This window comes from Dermacentor andersoni, chromosome 4 (assembly GCF_023375885.2).
Source record: "Dermacentor andersoni chromosome 4, qqDerAnde1_hic_scaffold, whole genome shotgun sequence".
Classification (NCBI taxonomy): domain Eukaryota; kingdom Metazoa; phylum Arthropoda; class Arachnida; order Ixodida; family Ixodidae; genus Dermacentor; species Dermacentor andersoni.
This window is the reverse complement of record NC_092817.1, coordinates 16,191,574-16,205,016: the sequence shown is the minus strand read 5'-3', so window position 1 is coordinate 16,205,016 and position 13,443 is coordinate 16,191,574. Positions and strand designations below refer to the sequence as shown.

The following is a 13,443-nucleotide window of genomic DNA, read 5'->3' as shown; positions in this document are numbered from 1 at the left end:
TAACAAAATCGGAACATTTACCATGCGACAATTCGCTGCGCCGCAACAATGTTTTGTTTTTTTCGTCTGTGGGGCGGGGGCACCGAAATGAAAAAAAAAAAAAAACGCATAGGAAAGTATGTTGGCCAGAATCGAATGCCTACTTTGGGCTAATGGGGCTATGGAAGGAATACCGAAAAAAACATGAGACGCTTGGTTCATTGAGAACCATACAGATACTGCTCAGTATCCTACACCGGCGAAACAAGGCTTTCCGGAGAGGTTTCGCTCAAGCAAACGCGGTGCAATCCTTCGAGTCCCCACAGTGATGGCGGTGAGCGACCATTGTTTTTTTTTTTCTTGTCTGCTAGCCAGAAAGCATCCAAAACTCTACCAGGCAAAAATCCACTCGGCCAGAGCAAATCGAACACGCACCGAAGTGCGCCGTGCGGTGGTCGGGGCCACATGAGAAAAACGTATCCGCTCTGGCTGGCTCTGGCAGCCCGCGGGTAGGGTAGCGAGAACAAAAAAAAAAAAAGAAAATTGAAGAGGCTTAATGTGTCCTCGCGAATAAAAGTCAAAGTAGAAAAAATAAATAAGAACGTAGTTACATTGGCTGGCTTTTGTGTTTTGACACGGATGTTCTGGCGTAGGTTAAAAAGCATGTTGATATTTTTTTTATGTGACATGGCGGCACAATTGAACCACCACAACGCTTTGTCTCATTGGACCTCGCTGCGTGCTTTGTCAACTTGTCTGCTAGTGTGTTGATTTGGCTTGTCTCATTGTAGGTTCCGATGCAAGACTTTAGAAAAGTCTCTGGACCTTTGGCACCAAATGTTTATAACAACATTAAACCCATAAAGTTCCTCAATTGAAAATCTAAAGCACAACTTTGGAAATGTCAATGCACCTTTCACATCAAGAGCTTATGAAATTTATACCCGTAATGTTTTGCAATTGATATCCATGTGCTCCATAGATTCCGTGGCCTCAGCGAGATGCCGCGGCGAACCCGCTCGCCATCAAAACGCCCTTGAAACTTTGTGCTCGGATGGGACTGCTTGGCGTTATGTGAATCTCGGTGTATGGGCGTTGCCGCGAAATCCAGCCCTAGTTCGCAATCTTAGCAGTGAAATGTCTTTTCAAGTGTCAAAAAGACATTCTAGACAAAATCCAGAATTATTTCCAGCGCCGGGGGTTGCTTTGGTCGGCGGTGCATGGACAGCACGAAAAAATTTCGGAGGGGGGGGGGGCTGAAGCCCCATAAGACCCCCCCCCTTGGCTACTTCCCTGGCACACTTGTGTCGTGGGAAGGCTCGGCACGACCCAGTTCAAGGCTATGTCACATTGGCTTATAGAATCGGGTGATACCACTGCTTCGCTGGCCAATCGCCTTCACAGTGTGGATTGGAGCCGATTTTCTCTTTTAGTCTTTTCAAGGATTTTGCATTCCATTACCTTTTGGCATGAACAACCAGCAGCCAGGTTTCATCGTTATAAATGATAATGTGGAATGGGGGTATTGTAGTAAGCAGATTATTTCGCCATAGAAAGCATATGGAAGTTAACAGTACAGCAGCTTCTCATTGTTTTAACCCATATTCTGTTGAAACCGGTATCATTATAAGTGGGATCAACTGTCCAAGTTATTGTGTTGTCCAAGTCTTCTTTCCATTCCATGTGTATTGCACTAGTTTAACTTATTAATGATGTACCAACTAGCCCAAACATCTGCTCTTCTGGAATCTATAAATACAACACTGGAATAATACTTGTTTTCATTGTCGTTATAGCGCTGCTAAAAACTTTTCCCACTGCTTTCTGATCGAGTGGTGTAACTATACATTACTTATTTTGTTTGCTAGCACTGAATGCTATGAACAGCCAAACTAAGCCCCAGTCTGTGCAATATGTGTGCGCTCAAGGCAGTGGAAAGTAAATAGTGGCCAATATTTTAGTTCTCTGAAATAAGCCTTGCACAGCCGTTTTGTACTGACTGTGCATGCTTCTTGAGGGACGTACAGGTACAGACAAGGCAACAGCATCATTATCTGAGCAACAAAACGAGGCTTTCTTGGTGGTTACAGAAGGCCAGTAGGTAGCCAGAACAAACATGTTTGGGAAACCACGGTCCCAATGAACGACATTTTAGGGTTTTACGAGCAGCCAGAACAAATCTGACCCCATCCCCCCTTCGGTGGATTTTTACATTACAGTTTGAATTTAACAATTAAAAGCTTACACCACATCTCTACTTCGTTAGTCTTCGGAAAAAAAAAAAAGCAACGTCGTGGCAGCATCGTTCAATATTGATTGCTGTGCGATTCACAGGCCCACAGTGTTCATGCTGGACACGTTTCATTAGCTCGCAGGGCAGTCTGAATGGGAATAGACTTGTATGTCTTACAAGCTGAAAGCAACTTTCCTGCTTGTAAGACGTACAAGCAACTTTCTACTAACACCGCCTGCTGCTTCACCACCACCACCACTAGCAACTTTCTAATCTAGTGACGTATGACAATTGATGGCCGTCGGCATATTGTAAAGACATGCAGGGTGCATCCGCGATAAAGGCTTGCTGATTTCGTCACCGAGGGGGGTTCTGCGGCACTCTGGGAAGGCAGGTAGGGTTCCACAAGGTCAGAAAGTTTGGAAAACCCTGCTCTAAGCGATCCTTTTGGCTTCCAAAGAAAGCACTTGTATGGGCTCCTCACTGCATGATGTATGCTGTCTCCATTTTTATTTCTGTGTAATAAATTTTTCATCTCAACCTGGCTGAAATGAAGCATGGCTGAACAAATCTTGAATTTATTTAGTTATTTCTAAAATTCATTATTATACATGTTTCTTATATCGAGGTTTGATTGTATTAGATGCACTGGCAGAGGCACAAGGGCATAAAGGGTTTTGCTGCACTTTAGAAATGGAAAGGTGTCACAAAGGGCACCACTACTGATGGCAGAGGCTCAATATGTTTAAAGTTCACAGCTATATGACTTCACTCGTGTCAATGACAGTTGATGCCGTTCATTTTTATTTACTTGAATAACACGGCCAGCTGGGCGAGGAACACCCTTTCATGTAAAACTCTTGCTTGGGCTAGTTGGTTCATGCTTGAATTAGTAAAGGCAAGGCGGAGAAGAAAAGGACTCAAGAAGAACACACACGACAGGACCGGCGCCACCTGACAGGAGGTGCCGGTCCTGTCGCGTGTGTTCTTCTTGAGTCCTGTTCTTCTGCGCCTTGCCTTTACTAACCCTTTCACCCTTGTAAGCGTCACTTTACACGTGTTTACATTTTCCATATATTTTAGTCACTTGCTTGAAAAAATAAACCAGTTGTTAGTTTGCACTTGTATCATGCACTTCCTTTTGTCTTTCGTCTGGGTTGCGCTGCTCACCCCTAGGAACATATTTACTTAATCATCATTTCATTTCTACAAATTCATCACATGCATTCATGTTTGTCATACTTTTCGTGCACAGTTCAATTTGGGAAAAGCAGCCTTAATGTGTACCTGTGCTTCCTCTCTCTAGCTCGTCCAGCCAGATCGGACATTCATTCGTTATGACTTTGTGACAATACCCGTGAGTAGTTTCCTTTCTTACTCTTCATTATAGATGCCTATTTGCACTGAACTCACCAGAATTAATAGCCAACAATGCCTAAGGGTGTTTTCACTATCTGTACTTTACAGGGTGGCCTCGGCACAAAAAAAGACAGATGCCTTTTCTTGTTTTCTGACCTTTTGTTGATCACAAGCATCAAAAGAAAGAGTGGGACGATGCGGAAAACATCACCTTCCTCGTGAGTTTTCTGTTTTTATTTCTTTTTTAACTAACTTGTGCAAATGCACTTGATTACTTGCTTACTTGTAAATTTATTAAGTATTTAAGGGGAACAGTGGCCAAAAACAGTCAGCATTTGCTTGTTCGAAATGATTGACTATAACGAATGATCACACACTGTAGACCTGATGGAGGCTGGCTTGATAAGTGCCTCCAGGACGTTCGTTAATAAAACGGAGGCAGCCTTACCCTCCCCTTTTTGCAACAACACCCCTCCCCTTTCCACCGCAGCGTCTTCGGTGCATTTTAATGTGGAATAAACGTGGTTTCATTCATTCATTCATGTCATGGAAGGTATAATTCTTATACACAGTCTTGCAAATTGTTGCGCTGACCTTCAGCGATGTGTTCACTACAGAAAAATACCTAGATGGGTTCACATTTTTGAGAAACAGCAATGAGGATCATGGGCAGAATGTCAGAAACTTCATTTAATGTAGAATGTAATGTTGTGTTCTGCCACAACATTGACAGGAGCATGTTGCAACATGCTCATGTAACTTGATGTTCATTTAGATGTGTGAACATACTTAGGATAACTTGTACAAGCTGCCTAAGAGCACATCATACATTTGTTTACATAAATTTACTTTTGCAGTACTACATGTTACTTCAGCTTGCTTTTAGTTTGAAGAGTTGCATTAACAATTGGTTCAGTGATTGTAGTTGTGTAGATTATGATAAGCCACCTTATGCTGTGCATTCATTTGTTAGTGATAATAGCCTGTCTTCAGAAAGCAATCACTTTCTCGAACAGGAAATTTTTGAATTAATTGTGTGAGCAGCATGCCCATTGTGTACAAATAAAAAGGAACTGGACAAATCACATAGCGAGAATAAATATGGAGGTTTTTAGCACCTGTCATCATGGACAAATGAAACCTCTTCAAAGCACGTAAACAGGAAGGCTTGCATTGATGGAAGTCAAATAATTGTGGCATTAATTTTCATCTCTAAAGAATGGTGTATCATGCAAAGATGTTGAAATCAGTTGTGCCATAATTTCACTACACTCAGCCACAGCCCTCTAACCTTGCTGTTCACATTTGGGTCATGCCGTTTGCTTTTAATCTGTCTGCACTAGTGTTGTAACACTGTACTATACATGTGATGAGCTTGTGTGTTACATAGCACTAAAATCTTCATTTTGGCAGTGGTTTCTCGAGTCTAATAAATTAATGACGATACTGTCTGAAATGAGGTTATCAGCGCCAAGTGCAGTTGCTGAAAAGAATAGGCAAGTAAGCCTATTGGGTAAGCAAGTTGATTCGTTTTTACGCTGAGCACAGATAAATACATATAGGAAAGAATAGGCTCAGCAGGGTGATGAACTGCAATACCAAAGAAAGCTATATCGCTGTCATAAATTAAATACTAAAGCAATTGTCACAAAGAACAATTAGAAACTTTAAAGGGCCCCTCACCAGGTCGGGTCATTTTGAGCTGACAAGAACAGAGCTACATTGTGCGATAACAATCGTGTCTGCAAAGTATTACATCGCTATGCGCCACGGATAGATCTGAAATTTCAATCTGAACGCTGTTTCCCTCTTCACTCGCGGCCTCCACGCTCCAAGCTGAACGGGGGCGTAATGGTGCCCCTGTGCCTACGTAATCGTGTCCGCAGTGTGACGTCGTAGTGGTGACACATGACTTCGAGAATTATTCAATGCAACATCTGTTCTCTGTGTGATCTGTTGCCTGAATTGACGAATTGAAGCTTAGAGAAATAATAAAACACATAAACGGAATGTCTGCATGTTTTTTGTTGTACTTTGCACCGAAGCAAGAGAGATGTACTTCCGCTTCATCTGGTTGTTCCCACGGTCTTGCGGTCATGTGCGCAGGTACCGAAACTATGCCATTTTCTACCGTGTTCCACCGCGTGATCATACTCTGCGATCCGCTTGTTCTGCCTCAGTATTTGTGTAGCCCTGAATTATACCGCTAGTCATGTTTCCTTGTGCACAGCGCGCAGTATCGTGCGCTGCACGAATGAGACAACAGCTCGCGCACAACACCGTCGGTGAAAGTGCAAAGCGCCGAAAAAAAAAACTAGGAGAAAAAAGGCGGGGCCCGTGACCTGTCACGTGATCCTCAATGTCTGGCATAGGAGAACGCAGGGAAGGAATTTCGCTTGCGAAGGCTAGAAGGGGCGAGTGGAGAGGGAGTCTCCTTATGTACTGGAGCTTGCCTGCTGAAATCATGGGTTCACAGCACTGAAATATTTCTGTCTCGCCTATTAATGAGCCGACTTGAAAAATTGTTGTGGCAGAACGCTCCCTAGAGGACACGTAACAGCTTCCAGCGTATAACAAAATTTGTTATGGGGCCTGGTGAGGGGCCCTTTAAGGTAAGAACAACACAGAAGTGTCAAGAAGTTGAGTATGTTACCACAGAATGGAGAGCCAATGTTATTACTATGGACACACATCATCATGCATCGAAAAATATACGTATTTGCTTTTGTGCAGGGGTTCTCCAGCTGGTTTTGGTTTCTCTGTGTTTGATATGAACAAGTACAAATTGCTACTTAGGTTTTCTCTTGACAACCTGGACATCTTAAAATGTGAGTTCCTATTTCTTTTCTTCCTTTTTATTTGCAGCAAGCATTGTTATAGATAGCAGAAGAAAACATGAACATACTTTCTTCTTGAGGGCTTGACTTTGCTCATGCCAGCACTTGTGGTAGTGCTACCATGTTTATTTCAGTATTGAGCTCAGAATGCTTATGGTGCCTTTTGAGGGCTGTAAAAATTGGAGAAGCTTAAGTTACATCTATCTATAACTATAATGGCAGCATTCTTAAAGGATGCAAGTGCATCAGATTGACGAATTTGGATTGGTGGTACTATAACTTTGTGAATGCCAAGGTGATGTTCTGTTGTAGTAGATAGGTGTCTAAAGTATATATTATGTAGATATTGTGAGATCGCCAAGGCGACACTTTTACATTTAGATGCACTGAGATGCTTAGAAGGTGGTGAGCTACCTGTACTTGTTTCAAGGTTTAAATGTGCAAGTGTGTGAAGTTGGGCTAGTTGGTTTAGTGTCAAAATTTTAAAGCACTGTTTCTCAACCTGGCATTATTCAAGAAGAAAGTAATATGTAGCAAAGACAGGAACTGCAGGCATGACAGCCCCAAACATAGTGCCTATGTCATCTGCCCTGATTCTTGCTGTTGACCTGTCACCTACACTGCTTTTAGAGGGCTTGTCACGCTTTGAACTTATGTGATTGTATTGTGAATACATTTGAAAGTCTTACCTGCTTTAGTAGTAATAAACAGGAAATTACATTCACCAATAATTACTATTGAAGATGGATGTCATTCTGCTGTCAATAAAAGACGACATTGCCTTTCAGCTGCTGATGTAGGACTTAAAAGGGCTATACGGGAAGCAGAAAATTTGGAGGAGGACATGTCTGTTATAACACAGATATCCGAGCTTGCCTCTCGACTGAACTGCCCTCATCAGGTGAAAAAAAAAATTTTGAATTGTGGAAATCAATGGTGGTTCAATATTTGAAATGCTTAAATGATTTACATACGCTGCCTAGGTCCACAATATGCACATGTTTTAGTTAAATACCATGCTTGAGTGCAGTGCATGCCAATTTCTTGCATCATAAATCAGAAGCACAGTTTATCTGTGACAATGCTGAATGGGAAAAGCAGTTTTCTCAGTGAAACATATGGTGCCGCAGCCTAGAAAAGTAAAATGCCCATTGCAGAGACAGTATAGTGCTGACATATTTTGCCCTCCTTGTGATAGATGGCATAGCTGTTCCTAATGCATAATAAATCTACATATTCTGGACCTGGCATTGCCAGTATACAATTAAAAATTCTGATTTATTCAGGAGGAAGCTGTAATTGCTGAATCAAAGTATGGTGTTAAATAAAACCCACCACAAAAGTCAATTTTCGGGTAAATTTGAGCCTGAACAAGCAAGCGAGCATGGTGGCTTAAAGGGCTGCTTATAACGTGCTTCTATTTTGATGCAACATTCTACATGTAGTCACATTGCAAAACACCTTTCTATTTGATGTGGCCTTAGTATCTTCACATGTGTGCATTTGATTATTAACGCTGCATGTCAACATGGCAACTTAAAAAAGTTTAGATGGTTACAAAAGTCACCTGGTTATGCATACTATTATCTGTGAGGTGTGCTTTTCTTTACTGCATTGTGGCCATTTTGTTTGGAAAGGAGCGTTTCAGTACCTTGTGTCTGCATGGTACTGGCTTGGTTGGCATGGTCTGAACATTTGGTCAAGTTCTCTTAAATGAAATTTGGCTAATTCAACTCATGTCTTAATTTAATGACACTCGAAATTCCTAAGAGGTCCCCATTCTTGCACCAACAATACTTCATTTAATTTGAACCTTAGAATCATACGAAAAAAGCTTCTGGTCTTGCCACGGTCGAAATAGAAGTTGAATGCCTACAAAAATTGGACCAATAAAGGTTCTAAAATTTCAACAGTAGAAGCGCATTCTTTGTAGTTTGCCAGTTAATATTTATTAGGGGTTGCCAATACCGAATAGCAGATTTCAAATCCAATATCAAATTGGATTAAGAAAAACAGCTGAATATCGAATACCAGTAAAATTAACTTAAACTTTTATGCTTCCAAATTTTTTGCAATAAACACAGTGCCGCACATGCTCGGGAGGTTGACCACATTACTTAACAAGAATTTTGGTAGCTAGCTATTAGTAATTTAGGTACTTGTGAATTGAGATGCGTAGTAGGTTCTACTCTTATGAAAGGGAACACCAAATTAGTATGCCTGCACTGATAACAACTCAGTTCATATAAGAAAGTCTGGAAAAATTTTTTTTATCGATGCAATATCTGTCCAATAGAATTAAGTGCTTTTTTTTCCTTCAGAAGCTGAAGGAATAGCAATGTTGTACTAAATACTAATGGGGTTTTCAGTTTAATAGTGGGCTATACTGGGCTTGATGACAGTCTTCTGTTGCTTAAAAAGTATTGCTTTCTAGTTTTCTTCCAGAAAACAGGAGGGTTTTCCCATGTTTTTGGCAGGTTGTTTCTGTGGATTATTGTGAGCATGTTATATAAGGCCAATATGTGCGACAGACAAAAGCGGAGAATGCACATCACATCACTTGGCACCTCTTCACGTAGTGATCGGCGCCACACGCGTTGACCGTGATCGGCACCACCAAGGTTCTCAAACTGGGAGGCACAGGGCGAGTGATCGGCCGCGAAATCACGTGTACGGGTTAGACTGAGGGCCGTTGAAGTGGCGTTCAGGTCCACAGTCAACCAGCCGTAAAGACGCGTGCCAAGTTCGTCTGTGTGCTCGCGTGTAGTCAGAGAGGTGCCAACTGCTCGAATCTCCCTACCGCGTGAATACTGAACTCGCATATTCAATGCAATCAGCGTGCCTTCCGGTGGCTAATCAAACCGATCTTCATAAAATCGAATATTATATATTTGATTCGTGAATAGAATTATACGGACGTTCAATATTCGATTCGAGTATTCGCACACCCCTAATATTTGTTTCTTCTTAGTAGTACTGCCAGATAAAATTCATTTGGTTGCATAATGCTTGAAAGTAGCTGCTCTTCTCTACATTTCCTTTTTCTTTTTTTTTTCTTCATTTCTGTATATGATGCGTTGATCCATTCCTAGCATTTTGAAGGCTGGTTATTGCAAGCATTTTCAGCATAGCTGATTACTAGCGACAAATATTGTAGGACTTGCTAAAGCCTTTACAGCACTAGCTGTTATGATTTTGCTTGGTGTATTCTGTCCAATGGCGTCTAGTGTGCCACTTCCAAGCCAAGATGCTCGATGCTCAAGAGACTGCTACTAAACAGGTGATGCTGTCTTTGGTGTAAGCTTTATCAAGGTTTCATAAGCATATTCTTAGAGGTTCCTTGAGGTTCCCTATGGTACTTCAATTTTACAGTGTAAGCTGTTATGGACTTATTCCAATAGCCATTTTGGTTGGCGATGGTGTGCTGCCGGTGTCCAGTGTCCATCGCATCTGTCACCTAGCGCACGAGAAGTCGCGCGTTGTCACAGGCGTGCCGCGTAGCATCGACACATGCTCACTTTGCATTGCAGTTACGTATTGTGGTGCATATAAAGCCATACTTATCCAAGTGATTCACGTTTTAATGTTTCGGGCATGCACATGCTTTCATATTGGGATGGTGCATCCGTTGAAAGGAAGGAAAATGCTGCATCTGTAGTGCAACAAGGATAATGACGAAAAAGAGACGTATCATCATTTAGGAGAAACACAGTGAACAAGAAGTGACTAGTGCGCAGTATGAAACAGTCCGTTCTTGTTATTGTTACTGTGAACTGGGTGTTTTGCACCCTCCAGTTTCCACTTGCATCGTATCATGACATGTACCAAGGGATGTGATATGTGCGGCGCGTAGTCTCGCTACCTGTATTACCTCTTTGCAACGTGTTATGGCGCCTCCTCACAAGGTACGAACCGCTGCTGAAGACGTGATTCATAGAGCTACACACGCAGCTGCAACCAGGCAATGTTGGGCTCAGCAAATCACTGTGTAGAGAGAAGCACAAGCCGCAGGTTGCTGTCGATGCTGGGCGGACAGTTTCGTTTGTTCTCAAGAAAACGGTGCAAAAATACTTTGCTGTGACGAGCATCTAGTGCATGCTGCCAAAAATCAGGCATGACAGCTTCTACACAAGCAACGTCGCATTCGCTCAGCTGAAAATGCAGCCTGACAGCTTCGCTGCAAAGACTGTCATGTGTGTGCAGCAGAAAATGAGGCCTAAGAGCATTGCCGCGCAGACTCTCACGTGTGAGCGGACGAAAATGAGGCCCGGGAGCTTTGTCATTTATGATAACTGTCAACATTGATGTAATGGACGGGCTGGTCAGTGTTGTGGTTGGGAACCTCGTTCTCCTCTACCTCACTACCTCATCTGATCTACCTCGCTCACACTGAGATAGACGAGTTGGGACTCGCAAGAAGACTGTGGCTCAGGTTTGACTGTGGTGCCACGGGAAGACTGGCATGGCTTAAGATGGCACCGTTGGGCAGTATACTCGGGAGTGTGTGCCAATGGAACAATGCACATTTGACCGTAAGGTTGACATCACATGTCGCCACACACAGTTTTCCGTGGTGTAGGCTAGTGCAGTAACAATTCATAAGTCTCAGGGTGGCACACATACTAGCGTTATTTATGATTATAACAAACGTCGCCCCTAGAAATGTGTGTACGTGGCACTGAGTTGAGCCACTACACTTGATGGCCTTTAAATCACGAATGCTGAAGACGACTTCACGTTTTACCACACCGCCAGAAACCCAGATCGAGCACTGCATGACGAATTCCATAGACTTGAGTGGGCTGTCTCTTTTGGCATTTCATCTTTTTGAAAGCTATGAACCAACTAGCCCCCCAACGTGTTCTATTGCGACATCACCTTGACACAATCATGCAACGTTGCTTTGCACTGCTTTGCACCGATTTGCCATCTGCTCTCTCAACATACATTCTCTGCCTACACACAGACATGACGTCATGCATGATTGCATTTTAATGCAAATGTCCCCACTCTGTTTCTCCGAGACGTGGGGTCGTCCACATGACATCATTGGCTACAGGTGGATCACATCAGCAAATAGAACTGCTCACCAGGCCTCGGGTGTGGCAATATACAAACAAGAAAATGAGTGTGTGCATGCAATTCAAACTTGTAGGAGCACCGGACGTATACTTTGCTGGGGTATTGTAGTTGCCTCAGTGTATGTGTCGCCAGGTGCTCAACATAGGAAGATTACGGACTTTTTGGCACATACCTTTGTTTCTCAACACGATATGCCCCACATTTTTATGGGTGATTTCAACATAAACACGAACGATTTCCACAAAGCCTGGTTCGTACAGTGTGCAAGAAGACCTTGGCATGGAATTTGTGTTGAATACACGATGCAGCTCTTCACGCAACGGTTCTTGTTTGGACTTTTTATTTACAAACATAAAAGTACCCCTATTGCCCCTCTGCATGTCCTTCTCAACCTACTTTTCCGATCATAAAGCACACCTTTATGTGTTTCAGTAAATGTGCGCAAATAAAAACATGACTTTAAATATGCTTAGTACTTGCGGTTACCGTGTTCTATCGATTTACGATGATCTTATATGGAGACGCTCCTCCAGTTTACCCTGCGACTGCACTGTGTGTGCCGTGCAGGCCTGTGGCTTTTGTTGACCAGCTTTGTTAAAGAACTTGTTTTTAACAGGCATGTATCTGACACTTATATAACCACCTGATTAAGATAACTCACACTTGACATTTTTACTGAAGTAGTCAACAGTAGCCGAACAAGGGAAGCCAATGTTTTGACTAAAGAACTTGTGTTTGTCAAGGCCCTGACAAATTTTCTTTATCAAGATGCTGATGAAGACAAATCCTCTTGTCGAAACAGTGGCTCCAACCTGAGGCTTTCTCTGTTTTGGCCAATCTTGATCCCCTCAAGTCTCTATTTTCCAGTGAACTCTTTGTCTTGTTTGCATATTTTTTAATGGTGCAATATTATTGGGTCTGAACTCAATGCAAGGAAAAAATAATTTTTCAATAAACCACAGAAGTACTGATTGCTTGTGGGGGCTTCAAAGTTTCCTGTTTCAAGCAGGGAGACCACGGTCATTTTATTGCTGCTTGACATGCATATAAATTAACAAATAACATTTTTTTCACAGACCCTGGATGATGCAGTAAAAGAAATTACAAATTGCTTGAACAAGCAGCTTGCTGAGCGGCAAAGCTATGACTTGCAGCTTCTAAACCTGCAGCTATCAGTGACCACTCCGTAAGTGTTCCAAATACATAAAATGTGATTTATTCAACTGTGCTCAAAACAAATTTGCTTGTTGCATTGTAACAGTAAGCTGTAAACAGAGTAGTGCAGAGACTATATGGGATTCTCTTATATTACAGAGAGGGTGTTGAGAACATAGCCATTATATTCCCTTCCACGGAAAAACGGTCTTCATGGGAAGTTGCCTTCAATGAAGCCAAGCAGAAACTTGGTGAGTAGAAGATTTCTAGAACTCTGAGAATATTGGTGTGCACATTCACACTGCAAGCTTGAAATATGCTCATTTCCATTGTTTTGATGTTTTAACAATTTATTTCAAGGTGTATTACTCACAATGTATACCATGATGCATTTAATTGCATCATGATCATTGGTGTTTTGAATGAAAGTAAAGCAGGAATAATTGCTCAGAGAGGTTTTGAGAATTCTTATGTGAAACTTCGAAGAAGCACCTCAAGGATCATGAATGAAAGTCATTAAGTTGCTATTTTTAGTATAAGTACCAAGAGTAAAAACGAATCTGATATATTGAGAAGCTGTGCCTTTGTCATAGTTTCCATTTCTGTAAGTCAGATCATAAAAAAAGTTATCCAGATTTGTTGGCATGAATATTAGCCAGAGTGACGCACATGCTGTGTGGGAAAGCTGTGGCAAATGTGAAAACGGGTGAGCGCCTATTGTGCAGGAAGCATTTGTTTTGACCCATTGCAGCAAACACCTGGTCCCTTTTTTTAATGCATTCTTTAGGCTCGTGAACC

General features: G+C 42.1%; 1 protein-coding gene across 1 annotated transcript in view; it reads left to right on the top strand.

Annotated features, from left to right (window-relative positions):
- The window catches only part of LOC126535780 (rho guanine nucleotide exchange factor 17-like), a 241,754-nt gene that overhangs the window by 193,840 nt on the left and 34,471 nt on the right, over positions 1-13,443 (top strand). Inside the window, exons 9-14 of the mRNA XM_050182574.3 lie at positions 3,519-3,569; positions 3,680-3,789; positions 6,305-6,399; positions 7,197-7,309; positions 12,567-12,676; positions 12,805-12,896. Of these exons, the coding sequence (XP_050038531.2) occupies positions 3,519-3,569; positions 3,680-3,789; positions 6,305-6,399; positions 7,197-7,309; positions 12,567-12,676; positions 12,805-12,896 (571 nt within the window). The remainder of the gene's footprint in view (positions 1-3,518; positions 3,570-3,679; positions 3,790-6,304; positions 6,400-7,196; positions 7,310-12,566; positions 12,677-12,804; positions 12,897-13,443) is intronic.